This window comes from Trichoderma gamsii (assembly GCF_001481775.2).
Source record: "Trichoderma gamsii strain T6085 chromosome Unknown Scaffold_27.2, whole genome shotgun sequence".
NCBI classification, from domain to species: domain Eukaryota; kingdom Fungi; phylum Ascomycota; class Sordariomycetes; order Hypocreales; family Hypocreaceae; genus Trichoderma; species Trichoderma gamsii.
In genome coordinates, this window is record NW_020171364.1 from 414824 (window position 1) to 432610 (window position 17787).

The window sequence follows — 17787 nt, forward strand, 5'->3', positions numbered from 1 at the left end:
ATGCTAGGCTACTATATCGCATATTACAATCGTCTGAAGCTTGTCAACAATTCTAAGCTTATCTCTTTACCTTCTCAATACTCATTCCTGCTCGATCAAGATGGAGAAGATTGTGCTCTCATCAACGCAGCCGAATTTACGTATAAATACTTTCGGCTTCTGATCAAAAGACCGAAAAAAGCGTACAAGGAGTTTTGTAACCTAAAGGTGGCCTACGATGAGTGCCAAATGCGTTGCGCAGAACTGCAAGCCAAGTACACCGCCGATCTAAACCACAAGAATCAGAGAATTGCCGATCTCGAGATGCACATTGAAGAAATAGCGCGTTCTCGTGATCAAGAAACGATCTTTCACGATACAATCGGGTTGACCCAATCGGGGGGTACCTACGGTGGCTCAATTGTTACGTCGAGTGGGCATGTCAGGCAGGGCAACGATCTCGCTGGTAAGCTACCTGTACCTGTATGCGCTGCCTTCGGACAATAAGCTAAAATAAGAAAGATCTAAGAAACCAGCATCCTTTTACCTTTGTAATTTACGGAAGTGCACATGTGGAAATACAACAAATCTGTACCCCAGCCGACTGAGAGAGGTCCGAAATACACGACGAGCGGCCCATAAAAGCCAATGAAGGAAGATTACGTGCACGCATACTCATGAGCAGGAACAAGCATTGAATACCCCTTTTCAGTTGATTACAGCCATAGAAATTCCCTAGCCATAGAATTACCTAGCCCTAGAATTATCTACATTTATAGAATCTGGGCCGAGCGTCCACACGAATAATCGACCACCAAGCATAACCTACAATCGTTACAATAGAATCATTTTACTTTGATTCTCTGCTCAACAGGTCAGATGTCGTTTTGAGTAGCATTAAAATACTATTCGAACAAACACCTAGAACTGATAACAGCTCTTCATAAAAAGAGCGGTGGGATACTTTTGATGACAAGATAATGTCAGACTATATCATCGACAAACCACATGCAGTCATGGGCATCTGTCATATGCTCATCCTATTCCCTTGGACCACAGAACCTGCTACTTTAATGACCCCTCCAAAATATGATCCTTCTTGTACTATACAATGCCGGGACGATTGAGGTGATGAAACTCGAAGCTCATTACCCTGTGTGACATCCTCTCCTCTTACTTCGGAATCATACCAGGACGCACCTTGGGTGATCGAATCTCTCTCCAAAGGATCCAAATCTTCATTTCGATTTTTATCTGTCTGAATGTAGCGTTCCAAAACGGCCTTCAACGTAGACGCGGCCGTTGCAGCAGCGAAATTTTGCCACCTCTTGTTCTTATGACAGTCGGCATAATCGCATATCCCTTTGATCACAATGCAAGGTAGCTCTTCCCAAATACCAGCTCCTTCCATCTCAAATGCAATAACTCCTTCTTTCTTTGCAATCCTGTCCCGGTCTTCTGCAGACTTCATCACTATATCGCCAGATGCAATAGACCCCATATGAATGGTAGGCTCTTGAGCCTTGTCACTTTTATCTTGTTCCAACTGCCGTTTTGCATCAAGTTGTCCTCTATGCTCAAGGTATAAGTTGTCACACCCAAGCTCTTCGCAAGACAAGCTGAGAGCCTCGTCACAGACGGGGTTAGAAATGCTGTTACAATCGCGACAAACGCAAGTACACGGTACATGATGCTTATGGCGATACAATGACTTGAAAAGCTTGTCCTCCGCTGTACCAGGGTAGCTGTATCTGCCTTGACGCTTTCTGCCAGTAGCATTGGCCTGGAGTTGCTTGAGGAAATATGCGGTTCTTCGTTGCAGTCGTTCCAAACCAATGTCAGTCTCAAACGTGATTAGTAAATTGCGGATATCCTTGTTTGCTTTGCCAAGATTGTCCTCCAAAGTATCTTTGCGTATAAATCTGTCAGGGTACAGTCTGCCAAAGTCATATTGTATTACGGTCCTGCTGATAATCACATCACCTAGCAAGATCTCATCCTCTTCGCCATTTGCTGCCTGCGGGGCTCCTCCACAGATACCAACAAGCAAGGCCAGTCGTACACTGCCGTAGCTTGAACGAATACTGGCTGCGGCGCTGGCTGTATGCACTTTGCCAATGTGTGAGAGGAGAGCCAAGACAACGTTGTACCTGCCAATGCGGCCCGTTATATAGTGGTTGACATCTCCGGGGGATCGTCCGAAGTGATCACCGTCCTCGTCCCAGTATTCATCGAGCAGAAGGGAGACGGCGTTGAACTCGAGTGGTAGCCCGCATATTATGACAATCTCGAAGTCCTCGCGCCGAGAAGGTTTCACATAAACCATGATAGTAGTTCACGGGAGGTATTTATAAGGAGTACCTGCTGACATGAACTTTAGAAGCCGAATGGACCATTGCAAGGTAAATGTACAACGTACCTGAGTCTACAGACCTAGCTATAGGTGCTCAATAATTGAATCATGGGCACATTCGTCAGAGCTTTATAATTACACAATACATCTAATACATAGAAGATATCATCGAGCGGGGTTGTATATGCATTATCAGCCGCATGAATATCACGTGATCCTATATAAGTGACGCTACATGTTTCCAATAATATATATCAAATAAAGGATTAAAGTAGAAGAAGCCCGGTTGCGAGTCTGGACAATGATCGTTGCAGGAATGTTGCTGCTGCTATATGAGGGCAACAACCAGCGAATGCTTGTGATTTTACGAGTCTATGCACTAGGCGATTCATGAAATATGCTGATGAGCTCACTAATTGAACAGGTGAATGGATATAAACATCATATTCTTTTGAAAAACATCAAGTGATCAATGCTGTCTCTTTCAAGCAAGGTCAAGCTAATTTATCCTTGCGCTTCTTAATACGCCTAGAAAGAAGTTTAGACTAGAGTCGTTTTGTAACGGTAGATACAATATTGAGCTACTATTAATTGCTACAATCCCTTTTTCTACAAGTCTTTGCGTAATTAGTATTCCTCGTCTATTTGCCCCAATCAATTTATTATAGATTTCAGTCGTCGTTGTGCGATAACAGAGAGAAGCTTTCTTGTTATGTCCGATTTGGATCACACAAGTAGAGCGCATATAAGCACCTTTCTAGTGTTAGGCTTGTGAATGAAGATACCTGACTGTAACTGCGAATGGAGAATATTGTTGTCCAATGATGACGAAAACCCAAGGACGGCTAATGTGCCATTTTAATATAGTGCCACATTGAGCTACAATGTTGGTTGCGGCGGGGAGATAATTAGCCCGATTAGCGAAAGCAAATATCTGTATGATACGAGAAGAGAACATATCTTCTTTCTTTTATGGAGTCATATAAATGAATGGCAGGCTAAAGAGTGTGGATGAGTGGTGATATGGAAGGGAACTGGAATTCGCAGTAAATTGCCTGAGAGAGGAAAAGCACGTGGATGGACGGGTGGATGTAAAGCGCCAAGAGAGAACCAATTCGCCATTATCAATCGGTAGATAGACTTGAGATGATCTGTAAATCGCAGGCCAGATGAAGGGATCGGCCCATGGCACAATCTCAGCGCCATCCAAACACAAGCACAGAACAATATGTGAGCACTGAAAAGTCGTAATGCGAAAAAGACCCTGGCATCATAAAATGTGGGAGAAGCGGAGCATGGATGGAGACCTTTAGCAGCACCCCGCATTCTATGGTACGTACCATCCATGAAACCGTAGCCCAGACCAACCTGCGTTCAGGTTTCTCGTGAAGGGACGCAGGCGTTAAGAGCAGGCAATGTTGGTGGGGGTGAGTGAATGTTAGGGTATGACGGCGACTGCATAATCGCAGTCGTAAAGCTAAAGCGACTCCCAGCGAATAGGACGGCGCTGATAAGACGGCTTGAGAAGGTGAGACAACAGCGAGGTACCCGCGTTAGGACAGAGTAACACGCCACAACTCAAACAGATTGTTGCTCAACAAGCGGATGATAATATGCTTTGCCGTCTGTATTAGGTTTCACAGTAACGGGTGTCGCCCAGGGGCTGGCCGGGCGATGCTGTGCGCGCAACTTTGTGAAGAATGAAAACTTTTTTCTGCTGCCCTCTCGTTTTCCCGATAAAGAGGGTGTGTTGCCGCTGCTGATGCTGCACAGCGCATGTACGTCCGGACCTGGTCTTGCGCTTGAGACTAGCCATGTCGATGCAGGGAAAGATAATAAGGATCCACTAGAAAACTGCGCATGAGACAATCAGCCAGCAAAGCCAGCCATGGCTGAGCACGCGCACTTGCACGAGCGCTCGCACGTGTGCTGCTGGCTGACCCTCTGACTGCGGGTGTGTCTGGCTACTATTGGGCATCGCCGGTGGTCCGCCTGGCTGCTCGGCTGTGGATTTGAAAGCATGCCTGGGGTAGTACAGCGATTCCTTTTGCTGCCTGTAATCGCGATGAGCACGGCCAAGTGCTGGTCAATGGCCATTGGTGCTGAGTATCTGTGACAGTGCCAGCTTTGGAGCTTGAATGGCGAAGGATGAGTCAGAGCCAGAATCAGAATCAGATCCTCGGAGGACGAGATAGGCAGCAAGACGTGTGCAGGTACAGTATGTACATGTTGGTACCTTAGCTATCAAACTTGCAAGGGTTGAATGTAAGAGGAAGACAAAGGCTCAAAGAATTCTTACTTGCTCTCAAAGTACATCGTACGGGATTGAAGACGCCGAAGCGTCCGAGAATGTGGTACAAAGTGAATGTTCATCCCGGCCATCTAACCCAACGCAAGCCATCTGTGGTCAGCTAGCCAGGCAAAATATGACGCCGCACACATTGTCATATGATAATTCTCGTTCAAAGGAATAGAATTGGCATCTCATTTGACCACCATCCTCACGGCCCCGTTTGTTGGCCGACGAGACGCCCTCCAAGCCCCGACTGCTGCTTATAGCTGCCCGACAAAGAGACACATCAACAACGAGACGCAGCGGTGCTAGCTCTATCAACAGCTGCGCTGGGCGATCCCGTTTGTGCCCATCCAGCCATCCCAGGGCCAGCATGCACATGCTAGTACCATTCGACCCTTCGGACTCGAGCTTCGTACATGCCTCAAGCGTCCAGATGGGGCCGGGTACCACGTCGAGGCCAGGATTGGCGGAAGCAGGAACGTCGGGAATGGGGGTCCAGGGAACTTTGTTGAGATGTGCGGCCACTAGATACGTGTTGATGCCTCATATCGCGGCTTTAATCTCTGGTTTGTGCTGGACCCCCGCTTGCAGCTCGCGCATGCTTTCTCGCAAAACGTACAAAGAAGGCCGATCATCTTCTTTCCCCCTTCTCCCTCTTGCTGCTTGATCTCGATCTCTCCTCTGCCTCGCTCAGCTCCAGCCGGTTTTTCTCACCATCCTGGGACGCATCACTCGCCAGTCCTCTCTGACGCACATCGCCTGGCTCTTGTGTGCCACCAAGCTGGTTTTGGTCATAGGCGCAGACGGTCCCGGCTGATCGAGGCACGCCGTCTCGACTCGCATCGTCATTACCCCGTACCCCATCTTTTTAATCGAGGCAGAAATTACGCCAGCTGAGCTCCGTGCTATCTCACCAAGAGACAAAGAGACAAAGAGAGAGACAGAAGAATCGGCGCCGTTTTCGTCTTGAGCGTTATTCATCCGTGTTACTTCAACGTCGTGTTATCTGATAACAATTCTGCCTTGCTTGGGCCCTTCTTTCCTCGCTCTTGACTCTCCTTCCCATCATATCAGCGAATGATACACCGCCGATAAGGACGAGTCAGCTAATCGATCGCACCTGACCGGCGTTCCCGTAACTTTGCTTCACTTTGGCAGAGTAGGTGCCACCGCGGCGAACACTGTGCTCTGGAGCGGACGCTGCCGACCCAAGTCGTGGCTACCGCGCCCCGCTGCTGTCTGATACGCACCTGACGTGTACTCTCGACTCTGCAAGGCACCATTGGCCGACCAGCGGCGCCAATCGCAGTTGCGCCTGACAGTTGGGACGCACTCAAAATCCGCCCCAGCCGTTAGCCCTAATCGCACGCCGCTCATTGGCCAGCTGCCTGCTCTGGCCCTCTCACTTCAAGCCATTTTTTTTCCCAATCGCCCGCCTGGGTTTCGATACCGCCGCGGAAGCGTCTGCCTTAGTACTGCGGAGTACTGCGCGTGCAGCAGCAAGTACCCCTGTGGGCGCCCGTCCGTCCTTATCGCGCACCCTGCACCGCCAAGTACACGCGCGACCGCTCCCGCCACCTCGCAGTACGCAGCGCCGAGTACGGGGTACTCGCGCCAAAGCCTCCCGTATTCCAGAAGGCCTCGCCTTTGGGGCATCACAGCGCTGTCGGTCCCCTGAGGCCCACCCCAACACCGCTGCCGCACTGGCATGTCTCCACTGTGTCGTGCGCTGTCTCGATCCCTGTCCGCTCTAGGAACTAGATTAGGTCATGATGCTATACACTTCTCGTCCGAGGCTCCCACAGCCTCCAACTCCTGCTCTCTTCCCTCCCTCCATCGTCTCGAATCCCATCCGCCCTCCAACACCGAAGCCATCTCTCCCATCAAAGCCAGCCGTAGTCGAAATCGAAACACTCCTCGTCGCCTCCGAATCTGCTAAACCAGCCGTCGCCATCATTGCACCACACGCGAGTGACCCGAAGCATGCACAGAGCAACAAGAGATCATCCGCAATCACAGTTACCGTCACGCCCATCCGACCTGAGACGCCTTGTCCATCCGAAATCGATGCAGACATGGGGAAACACGTCTCTCCGGCTGTGTCTACCGTCCCGGATGGCTTGAGCTTGACCATCAGGCCAGCAACTCCAACCAGCCCAGTCCAGATTCCCACGACCAATGGCCGCAACAAACATTTCGACGCTGCTCGCCCTGTGAGACGACAAACCGCCCCCCGTCGCAAGGTTCCGAATCATGTTCGCGCGCCAGAGTCTGTCTCTCCATCGGTGGCCGCTCTGTTGGCTGTCACTGACATCCCACGACCTCGACGAACGCAGCGGAAACTCCGGGGAACGGACAGGCTGCTAACCGTCGATGCCATCATTGACAATGAGCGTCAACTTTCAGAGAAGGAGATTAGCTGGTCGTTGAGTCGCGGTAGTCCCATGGATGTACTCATGTCTCCCCCGGACAGCCTAGACGACGAATTCTTGGGCAGTGACTACGGCAGCGTCTCAATGGCCAGAACACTCTCTATCGACTCAATGCCGTCTTTAGGTGACTCTTATGGGACCGACGTCTTCTCGTCTATGGAGTCCCCTCGAAGCTTGAGTCCTCAGCCCTTACATCGGAGAAAGGCCAGTCCCATGCGTAAGTCGTTTGGGCCCATCCGCTCTCCTCCCAACAGCATCGATGAGCATCCGCTCTCAGCGCCCCCGCTGGATGAAGATGACCTGGACTCGTTGAGCCTCAATAGCTCAGAGACCGAGCAATCGATTTCTCAAGCGTTTATTCCGTTCAAGCCCCTGAGGGCTGTCTTCAAGTCCAATCTTACGGCATCACTACGTGCACTGCGATCGGCGGCAAAGTCGTTTTCAAGCATCAACTTCCCATCCATCCCGCCAGATGATCTCATTACGCGATCCATCCTCACCATGGACCCCGAGGTGCCGTATGCCGATGAGCGCCGACCACCCGTTACAGAAGAGATCCCATCAGCTGAGCTACGCCGCTATCTTAACCCGACCACAAGGCTGTCGCGTGAGACACAGTCTCGACCTCTGCAGCAGCCAGGCACTTTTGTCGCATCAATTCAGATGCAGACCTACAAGATTCAGCGATCCCGGCCCACAGACGCGCCGGCACGCAAATCATACCCATCCATCTCACCGCTTTCTCCGCCGCCTCCCGTAAACGAGGCCCCTTCTACTTCGACCCGAGACGCGACTCCACCTCTTCCGGCTGTGCGACAGCGAGAGATGCGAGAAAATCCCGACTTTATTCGAATTGCCGTCATGGAGATGATTATGCGCCGACGAGGCAAGCTGGACAACAGCAAGCCTGGCCGTGCTCGATGGGCACTACCACCCAGGAAAACATCGGCCAAGCCGTATGAGATTGGAGCCAGTGGTGTTCCAGAACGATGGGTTCCTCTGTCAATGGCTGACTAGAACCGTCAGTCTGGACTCGGCACAGCCCTATTCTCCGTGCACGGTTGAACAGCTCATGCGACACCGACGCGTTTTGTCGGATTTCTATTGGCTTTCGGCTCGCACTCAGAAATCGGCGAACACTAAATGTCTGAGAAAAAGACCCTTACTTTTTGCTCTCCTCTTACTGAAGCGACGATCGATCCACCGTACACAGTCTGGTGGGACTATGTCAAATTACTGGGAGTAGCGGTTTCTCTTACCAATGGCTTGCCACTTGCTTTTTGCTGAAGTGGCAATGGGGTGCCGGTGACACATGGCAGATTCGGTACTGTGATGGAGCGAACGGAACACGAGCCCACATACCCTTTGCCCCACCTGCTAGAAGGGCTTTGGAAGCCTCCGAGCCCTTGGAAGCCATGCGCCATGAGTCGGGAGCACCCACAGGGGCAACCTGTCACGAACCATACCGAGGACAAGCGTCGATGGGCGTTATTGAGCCGTACCACTTTGTGGGCATTGGGCGACAGGGTCCCATCGCATTGGGAGAACAGCTGGCATGCTTTGAGTGGATGAAGCTGCATTTGCAAAAATTTTACAGCTCCTGCGATACGGCCCAAAGCACGCATGAAAATTTTTTTCCTTTGGCAAATGGGCCTAAAGAGGGACCACTCTGTCGCAGGGCCTTTTGGATTTCCTAACGCGCTTCCATTGTACAATAGTGCCTGCAGCGTCGCGAACTTTTGGGCGAGACAAAAGATCGACTTTTGACAGCACAAGCCATTACCCAATCGGGAAGGCAGAAAGATGAGTTTATCGGACGCAAATTTCCGAAACGGCAGCCAGATGAACTGGTTTGCGACCTGCTCTTTTCTGTTTTCCAGACCCTGGATCTTGGCCTGATTTGGGCCTCAATGATCGTCCTTTGTTGAGTCAATCTTTTTCCTAAAAGTTCGGCGGCATTCGGAGCTATTCAGACCAATGTTAGTCTACTACCTTCGGAGTTGGGCTCACACGAAACCCTGGACTATTTGCGCCATTTTCTCGATTTTTCTTTTTCCCTTTTTCGTTTCACTTTTTTGGAGCATCTAATGCGTTCTATTCTCGGACTAGTTTCTTTGATCCTTGTCCCGCCATGTTTTTCTTATCAATTTTATCACATTGCGATGGTGGAGTGATGCAACAATACTTTTGGATTTATTTTGGCATTGCGAAATGATGGCGCATGAATTGGGATACCCCTTGTATGGTGTACAGGGCTTTTTTTTTTTTTTTTTTTTATTCTTTTCTCTGGTTCTGTATGATTTATCCCTATTAGATTGCAAAGATGGGATTCAGTTCCCGGAAGTGTTTTGTTGAGGACTGCTCAACTACTGAAACAGTCACTACCATTGACCGATCTGAAGATATTATTCTGGACGGTAGAGGTATTTTATGGAAGACATTTATGAGGAACACAAGGGATAAAGAGTTGGATGATATCGTCGCAAGGCGAGCATAGCGATTCTATTTTTGGATATTGCCTATTTTTACGATTTGGATATTCGTTCAGATTCTTGGATATTACACGTACTTTGGAGATATAGAGAGCCCTGGTAAACTTTAGGAAATTTTAACTTTATTTCAACTCTACTTGATCCTGAACCAATCGATTGTTGTGATGTGCCTGGTGGCGAATTTTGTATGCAAGGGCTTGCAGTATGCATGCGATCGAATATTGAAATGGAGCGTCAATGTAATTACAATAACGTTCAAGAATTCTGTCAGAATATGCATACGATAAAGGAATACTGAGACAAAGTAAATATCTTTCCATTGTAGGTTGAGCAGTCTGTTGAGTGAATGAACATTGCCTAGGTAGGTAAAAGAAGGAAGATGGAGAAGAAGAAAAACGCTTGGGGTATATTTGGCGCTCCTGGTCAGTTATTAACCTGCTAACAGAGCAATTCTATATAACACTCTACGCTTGCCGTAGAATGATTGCTGAGAAGAAAAATTGAAGCAAAGGAGATTCTTCTCCTTGTAGATACAAAAAAGCCATCCATACGCCTTTGATGCGCATTCCCAGTATCCCTTATTGTACACACACGCGCGCGTTTGTAAAATAATCCAAGTTTAGCCCACGGGAAATAATCCAACACATCGCTTGCCCAAAATGCCATATTGAAAATAACCACATAAAAAAGAAGCAAAGCAGTGACAAAAAAAAAAAAGCTTCCAAGAAAAAAATCACTTCTGAGCCCACCAGGATATAAAGTTGGTATAACAATGTACCTTTTTATCCCAGAGGGCCCTTCGTGCTCCGGCGAGAAACACTTCCATCTCGGTTTCGCTCCAGTCTAGAGTTTTCAGGGGTTTGGCGGCGAGAGCGCGGATGAGCTCGTGGATGATGTCGCGGAAGAGAATTCCGACTTCTCGCTGCTTGGGATCCTATATTAAGGGATGTCAGTCTACCGTCCATTTTATGCAGGAAGACAGCGCAAACGTACCCTGGGCCAAGGGCCGATTGGCGTTTTGATAACCCGGCATTGGATGTTTTTGAAGCCGGCATTCTTGTACTTTTGTTCCAGCTCGTTGATAGTGTATCCGTTCATGCCGTAGTTCAACAGACACTGGTGCATCATGCGGGCGACTTGCGCCACCGGATGGCCTGGAGGCATCGTGCCGTCGTCGCATCTGATAAAAGTGCAATAGTCTGTGATCTCGAGCCACCCGCCCTCTTTTAGGTGAGAATAGCAGTTGTTGATCAGCTTGTCCATGTCTTGCAGGTACATGCAGGAATGGCGCAAGTTGATAAAGTCGTAGCCGCCGCGATCCATCCACTCGTCTTCGATATCGTCGACTAGGAAGCGCACGTTGGGCGGGACCATGAATGGCTGAATAGGACTGAGATCGAGGCCGACGATTTCTGCGCTGGGGAACATTTTGGCGACTTCATAGCGGTTAGTATCTCCTTGAAGACAGTCTAGAAGCAGAAATAAGAGAGGAGAGTCGCAATTATACCTGCCACTGGCCACAGCCCTGTTCCTGTGCAAAGGTCCAATATTTTCTGCGGATTCGGCGCAATGGGCGCATTGAATAGCCTGCCTCCCGTCTGCTCCATGTGCAGCACGTGTTTCATATACTCTCGTTCCTGCTCTTCATCGTCGTTTGGTAAAGGATAGCGGCCGTGTCGGTAGTGGTGATACTAGTAGACAAAAAAGAATCAGCGTATGTTCCGACCTAAACTCTTGTAAATAAAACCACCATACGCACCCTTCGCCCGCCCTCAAACTCGTGCTCCCATATGCTGCTCCTCACGGTCACCGACGCCGCAGAGTACTCGTCCGTGTCTTCCATATCGTCGTCGTCGTCGTAGACGTCTTCGCTGTCCGTGGCTTCGAGCGGAGGGTCCTGTTCCTCGATATTAGGAGCATCCTCTGTGACTGGTTTTCGAGGCTCTGCAACCTTGGCTTCTGTAGGCTCTGTAGGCTCTGAGTCTATTGCCGGCGCCTTGCTAGCACTCGGCCGATCTGTCTCACTGTCCCTCGCGGGATCTCCCATTGTGTGTTGTATGTGGGTGTCTCTGTGCGCCAACCAGCGTCGATGGCTGTCGATGGTAGTCGATGAATATTTCAGCAGCGCAACCACAGCGAAGCCGACTGACTAAGAGCCGATGGCAAATAAGATGGTGTTTCTCGTCGCGCCGAAAGCGATGGAGATTGGAGACTCGACAACTCGGCAGGGAATAGAGGTGATCGATCCTTTGAGAGAATCTGGGTCATCGCATGCTGTAATTTTCCCGCCTTTTCCGCCAGTTGGTGCTCTGCGCTGCGCAACCGAGGCCGTCGCAATTATGATTCGCCTTTCGGTTGCTGCGGGGAGAAAACCGATCAATCCGACGTTTCGACTGCGCAAAAAAAGAAACGAGAAAAAAAAAATCCAAGGTAAAAAGTAAGAATCGGCTGTGAATGTTTGCGACAGGCATTTGAGCGCTGCCAATTTCAAGATCTGGGAGCTGCAGTCAGCTGATTGGAGCTACGGTACGGGGTACCTTAGCGCAGCGTACCGAGTACCCCACAGCGGCACGGCGGGAACCAGCCACGCACAGGTACTGGCTACGGGCGACGAAGCGTACAATCGACAACCAAATTGGCGCCAAGTTGCCGGCTTCTGGATGGATGCTCTTTTAGTCGCCGATTAGACTAATAGGGGGCCGAAGGAAGCAGATGCCACTCTGTAAATGGATCGGACACGCCATCACCGAGGGGTGCTTGACCTGTTGCTGTTGGTTGAGTGACCTTTGACTACCTAACAACAATATGACACTCAAGAAAGTAGCAGAAACAGGAGTGCCTTGAGCATTTGTCAGCGCTGGGAGAATTATAGTAATCGGTCGTGAGCAAAATGCCTTTGCGCAGGTATCATGTACATACTCGTAATCATCTTTTTCTATAATGGGCAGCCAGCTGTTGGTAGTATCTGTGTGTGGCTTGTTTACGTATTGCCTGCAAGCGTCTGTAAGCTATTCCTATGCCGGTTTATCTCGCATGTTGGGAATAACACCCACGTCTCTATCAATCCTTTAACGAGTCCACCTTGGCATCTAGCCTCTTTCGTTCAAAACGAGATGTTTGTGTTATCATGATCATTTCCATACTTGGAGAATTGACAGGTTATAAAAGGCATGAAGCGACGTGGAACTAGTCATTGCTCTATTTGAGGGTTGAGATTATAACAGTGCCGTATAACATCCGCATCAGCCAATATACTTTGGTTGTCTTCATTAAACAGATCAGAGCTTTTCAATCTTGTCATTGTATTCTAGCATTAACCTATTCCAACTTACGGTGTGCATGCCAAGTTCGTCAAGCGCCGCATCCTGCGTCCGGCACTTGCATCTGGAAGAGGTTCAGCTCTTTCGACCGCATGATCAGAGATCCATGTCAACTTCCAATGGGAAAGGAATGCTCCATTGAAGGAATATGGCAATAGATGCGACTAAATCGGCAACTGGGATACAACGCCATAAATAGAAAGTGATAGCTATCCTACTGCGAAAACCCCATTTTGAAGCTCCCAAAGCTGGGGACGCTTATAAACAGCATACTCAACTGTTGAAGATCAATGTTTATCTAGAATAAATCTACTAATTGGAAAGGCTCTCTTGTATTCATACCGCAGCTACAATTTTGCTTCCAGCTTGGAGTTCCACAAAGCCACCAGCGGTCCTTGCCTTCCGTATACCGGATCAGCCTTTGGCGCAGGAACATCTCGGATCATCGAGGCAAAAGAAGTTGCAGGCTGCTTGCCGTGCTCACTTATCCATTTGGGGCATTCCTATGACACACATCAGTTTACTTATACACGATGGGGAGCATGCGGGTGCAAAGAGAAACACGGCAGACTTGGATAATCGCTCACTTTTGGATAGACACCAATGTAGCGATAGTCATCATAGCTCTCTAGCGAGGAATGAGCCGTTCCAGCTGGAAGGACAATTACATCGCCAGCGCGCACATCGACTTCAACGCCCTCTCCATCTTCAATTTTTCCTAAGAGCAGCGTCGAATTGCCCTGGAAGATGCCTTTTCAAATAAAGTCAGCCCGCAATGTTATGTATCACTGATGATGAATGCACCTACCGTAGCATTCATGCGTATTTGGGTGAAAGTGTCTCATTGAGATATGCCCCCAGGTTCCCTAATACCACGGCCCTCTATTAGCCGTTGCTCGAGATCAATCAATGATAGATTATTCCATACTCTCTTTTCCCAGCCATACGCTGTCAAAAACTGCGTTGTCGTTTCTTCGTTTCGGGGCTCGGGTAAAACATTTCGGTAGAGAATCACCGGCAGCTGACTATTTGGAACATCGTTTGTCGGAGCCAGGAGATAGCACTCAACGGACGAGGGCATTTTGGCGTAAATTATTTTTACAAGTTTAAGCAATGAAGATGAATGATGAACTTTGTGCTTTTCTTTTTTTTGTATTTCTTCACTGAAAGAAACGATTTTGATGCATAATTAACCTGACCAGCGCTCGTAAACCCCAACTGATGAATACAATGACGATTGGAGAAAGAGGGGTTGCGGTTTTACAACCCAGCGCTTATTCATTGACATCATCATAATACATCTAGAGAAATGACCATCTTATCAATGGCGGCAGATGCGCAATTTATCCAAATCATATAATAGTGTTGTGAGTAATTGCATTCAGTTTACACTTTGATTCGCCTTCGCATGCTATTTAGAAACCGATTCATTATTGAACAGCTCTTTTCACTTTGTACATACACTATACTTCTGCCTACAAGTACATGTATCACACGGGCTGTTATCTCAAGCAGGCGCCCTTTTCTAACCAAAATGTACCCAAAATCCAGTGAATACATCCTACCAAGACAGTTTAATTAATTGTCTGAGGGGCCTAACTGGTGAATGCTGCCGCTACACCCAATTACAAGACACTCCTTGGATGTAGCCAATCAATCCTTTGCAGCACTAGCAAGCGGCGCAAATCAAGTCGCCCAACACCATAGAACTGTTGGGTAGTATGATGGATGCCTGCATGTGGGAGGCCTACGATAACAAATGTGTGAATAGTAATTCACTAGAATGAGCTTAATAGAAATACTGCGGCACTTGGGAATTATAAAAACACGTAGTTGCCTATTATCCTCTCGGCTTGATCTTGGAAATATCTACACAATTCACACCACTCTCAACATCACCAGTTCGTCATGGTGCTAACACATCTTAACACCAAAAACCTAGAGGGCCTTTGCTCCAAGGAGCAGCTTGAGCTCCTCAATACGGTCGACTCGCTGCGCTCCCAAGGCATAAGCCATTACATTTCCCTACCACAAATCATCGTCTGCGGTGATCAATCTTCTGGCAAAAGCTCCGTGCTGGAGGCTATATCCGGTGTCTCGTTCCCCGTCAGCAGCGGGCTCTGTACTCGTTTCCCAACAGAGCTCATCCTCAGAACGGCGGCAGACATTTCTGTCAAGGTCTCAATTATCCCCCACGAGCGACCTAGCCAAAGCGATAAAGATCCGCTGTCTGATTACCACGAGAAGCTGGACTCCATTCAAGAGCTTCCAGAACTCATCGAAAATGTCAAAGCAGTCATGGGAGTCAAGACGCTCGGCAAAGCTTTCTCCAATGATCTTCTTCGCATCGAGATCAGTGGACCGGATCGCCCTCATCTTACCATTGTTGATCTCCCCGGGCTGATCCATTCTGAGACAAAGAATCAATCCGCCTCAGATGTTTCTCTCATCTCTAGCGTCGTCAAAAGCTACATGGCCAAGCAACGAAGCGTCATCTTGGCAGTCATATCGGCCAAAAATGACTATGCTAACCAGATTGTGTTGAAGCTTGCCCGCGATGCGGATCCTGGAGGCACGCGCACACTCGGAGTCATAACCAAGCCGGATACTCTTGCCCCTGGTTCCAGCAGCGAGAAGACCTACATCTCTCTCGCTCAAAATAAGGACGTAGAGTTTCGTTTGGGATGGCATGTCTTGAGGAACAGAGACACGGATGCAGACTCTTGGAGGCAGGCACAACGCGATGCGAATGAAAAGGCGTTTTTCTCGAAAGGCGCTTGGTCGTCTTTGCCGGCGACGAATCTGGGCATTGTTTCTCTTAGAAGCCGTCTGAGCAAGCTCCTGCTGCATCAAATTGCTTCTGAACTGCCAAGTTTAGTGGATGAAATCACCCAAGAGATGAATGAAACCAAGGCGCAACTCGATAAACTTGGCCAGCCCCGTATAAGTCCGCAGGAGCAGAGAATTTACTTGGTCAAGATCAGCCAGACTTTTCAATCCCTCATGCAAGCTGCCCTGGATGGCACCTATACCGATCCGTTTTTCAGTGCCCCCAACGATGATGATGAGTCGGCTTACTGCAGGCGCATTCGTGCCGTTATCCAGAATCTAAGTCGGGACTTTGCAGACACAATGGCAAGCGATGGCCAATACTACAAGATCACCGACGCTCCAAAGAAGGACCAGGTGCCTGGGAAAGCAGTTGAAATGACTCGAGATGATTTCGTGAAGAAAGTTGTCAACATGATGTCTTACAGACGTGGACGAGAGCTACCCAATTCGTTTAGCCCAGCAATTGTCACGGATCTCTTCCGGGAGCAGTCAGCGCCTTGGAAGTCAATTGTCCGGAGCCATGTTCAGAAAGCCTGGAAAGAAACCAAAGTTTTTCTAAACGAGTTGGTTGTTCATATTTCCGATCCCACCACTGTGACGACCATCATGGAGACAGTGATAAACCCCAAGCTTGATACCATACTAGCCGATCTCCAGGAGCGGACTGCAACATTGCTGCATCCTTATGAAAACGACCATCCAGTGACTTATAATTCTGAGTTCACGGAAACGCTCCAGAAAATTCGTCTCGAGCGACACTCACCACAGCTGGACGAAATTCTGCGCAAGCACTTTCCGAATGCCAACCTTGACAACACTCAACAGCACTTGTCGACGTACGTGAATTTTGTGAGCTTGAAGCGGGAACTGGTGCAACGTCTTGAGCCAGATTTGGATCGCTGGAGCGCCCTCGAAGCACTCGATAGCGCAAACGCCTATTACCAGGTAAGCCTATAACAATAAACATCGAATTATTTGCACCAATATCTTAATAGACAGACTGCTAAACAACTTTCTTTTTCATCCAATAGATAGCGTCTAGACGCTTCATCGATGAAGTGTCTATCCAGGTGATTGAAACAGGATTGATCAGCCAGATCCGCAACATCCTCAGCCCTCTAGTCGTCGCGCAAATGGACGAAGACGACATGGCAGCCATCGTAGGCGAGAAGGAATCCATCCGCAACGCACGAAAGCGCTTTCAAGCCAAGATCAAGCTTCTCGATGAGGGCGCTCAGACGTGCAAGAAGTTTTCTGGATATCAAATACTGGGTAAGTAATGCAACCAAGAAAAACAAGAAAATGAGAATGCAAAAAAAGCTAAATGAGAAAATAGTAGCAGGCAGCGATGATGATGACAACCATAAATTGGCTGGCTCTCCGCAAAACTCGATTAGAACCGATTGGGCGTCAACAGTGCCCAGTCTTTTGAGGGGAAAGCAGCGGAAGAGAATGCCTCAACAACTGTAATTTCGCCAAGATCTTGATCAACAGGGTCTAGACGTCTCAGAAGATTTTGGAGTCTCAGGCGGCAGATGTTCTCTTTGGAGAAAGATTATTTGAGTTGGTCGACGAAGAGCGCGCGCGCGAGAGAGAGAGAGAGAGAGAGAGAGAGAGAGCGCGAGAGAGAGAGAGAGAGAGAATTTCCTCATATTCACATGGAAGTTAAGAATGTAGCTTCTAATAAATAACCGAGTATAAATCTAGACACAACTCCATGGCCGGCGTCTTTTCTTATAATCCCCAAACAATAATCCTCTAAGGCCGGTATTATTAAATGTAAGTATTATAGACATTTAAAGAAGCTATATTAAAAATCTTTAACTATATATCTAAGAGCTTAGGAGGCAGGAGCTCTTGCATATATGAGATTATGAGATTTATGTGGTAGGATTAGACTATTGTTTCCTTAGAGAGAGAGCGCGAGAGAGAGAGAGAGAGAGAATTTCCTTATATTTACATGGAAGTTAAGAATATAGCTTCTAATAAATAACCGAGTATAAATCTAGACATAACTCCATGGCCGGCGTCTTTTCTTATAATCCCCAAACAATAATCCTCTAAGGCCGGTATTATTAAATGC

At 48.4% G+C, this 17787-nt stretch overlaps 6 protein-coding genes across 6 annotated transcripts; 3 read left to right on the top strand and 3 right to left on the bottom strand.

Annotated features, from left to right (window-relative positions):
- On the top strand, nt 1-587 carry TGAM01_v207434 (hypothetical protein; the record flags this gene model as incomplete). Its single annotated transcript, XM_024550097.1, has 2 exons — nt 1-445; nt 502-587. The coding sequence occupies 2 exons, from the start codon at nt 1-3 to the stop codon at nt 585-587; spliced, it is 531 nt and encodes a 176-aa protein (XP_024405185.1).
- Nucleotides 588-1006: 419 nt separating this feature from the next.
- Nucleotides 1007-2305, bottom strand: TGAM01_v207435 (phosphorylase superfamily protein; the record flags this gene model as incomplete). The annotated part of the gene is made up of 1 exon (XM_018807994.1): nt 1007-2305. One exon carries the CDS (start codon nt 2303-2305, stop codon nt 1007-1009), a length of 1299 nt encoding a protein of 432 aa, XP_018658771.1.
- Nucleotides 2306-6400: 4095 nt separating this feature from the next.
- TGAM01_v207436 (hypothetical protein) lies at nt 6401-8077 on the top strand (the record flags this gene model as incomplete). Its single annotated transcript, XM_018807993.2, has 1 exon — nt 6401-8077. One exon carries the CDS (start codon nt 6401-6403, stop codon nt 8075-8077), a length of 1677 nt encoding a protein of 558 aa, XP_018658770.2.
- Nucleotides 8078-10285: 2208 nt separating this feature from the next.
- Nucleotides 10286-11599, bottom strand: TGAM01_v207437 (hypothetical protein; the record flags this gene model as incomplete). The annotated part of the gene is made up of 4 exons (XM_018807992.1): nt 10286-10486; nt 10546-10988; nt 11060-11243; nt 11312-11599. The coding sequence occupies 4 exons, from the start codon at nt 11597-11599 to the stop codon at nt 10286-10288; spliced, it is 1116 nt and encodes a 371-aa protein (XP_018658769.1).
- Nucleotides 11600-13219: 1620 nt separating this feature from the next.
- TGAM01_v207438 (hypothetical protein) lies at nt 13220-13953 on the bottom strand (the record flags this gene model as incomplete). The annotated part of the gene is made up of 4 exons (XM_024550098.1): nt 13220-13375; nt 13460-13623; nt 13681-13738; nt 13801-13953. 4 exons carry the CDS (start codon nt 13951-13953, stop codon nt 13220-13222), a joined length of 531 nt encoding a protein of 176 aa, XP_024405186.1.
- An 827-nt stretch (nt 13954-14780) lies between these two features.
- Nucleotides 14781-17174, top strand: TGAM01_v207439 (dynamin family protein; the record flags this gene model as incomplete). The annotated part of the gene is made up of 3 exons (XM_018807991.1): nt 14781-16649; nt 16736-16976; nt 17041-17174. 3 exons carry the CDS (start codon nt 14781-14783, stop codon nt 17172-17174), a joined length of 2244 nt encoding a protein of 747 aa, XP_018658768.1.
- Nucleotides 17175-17787: the final 613 nt, after the last annotated feature.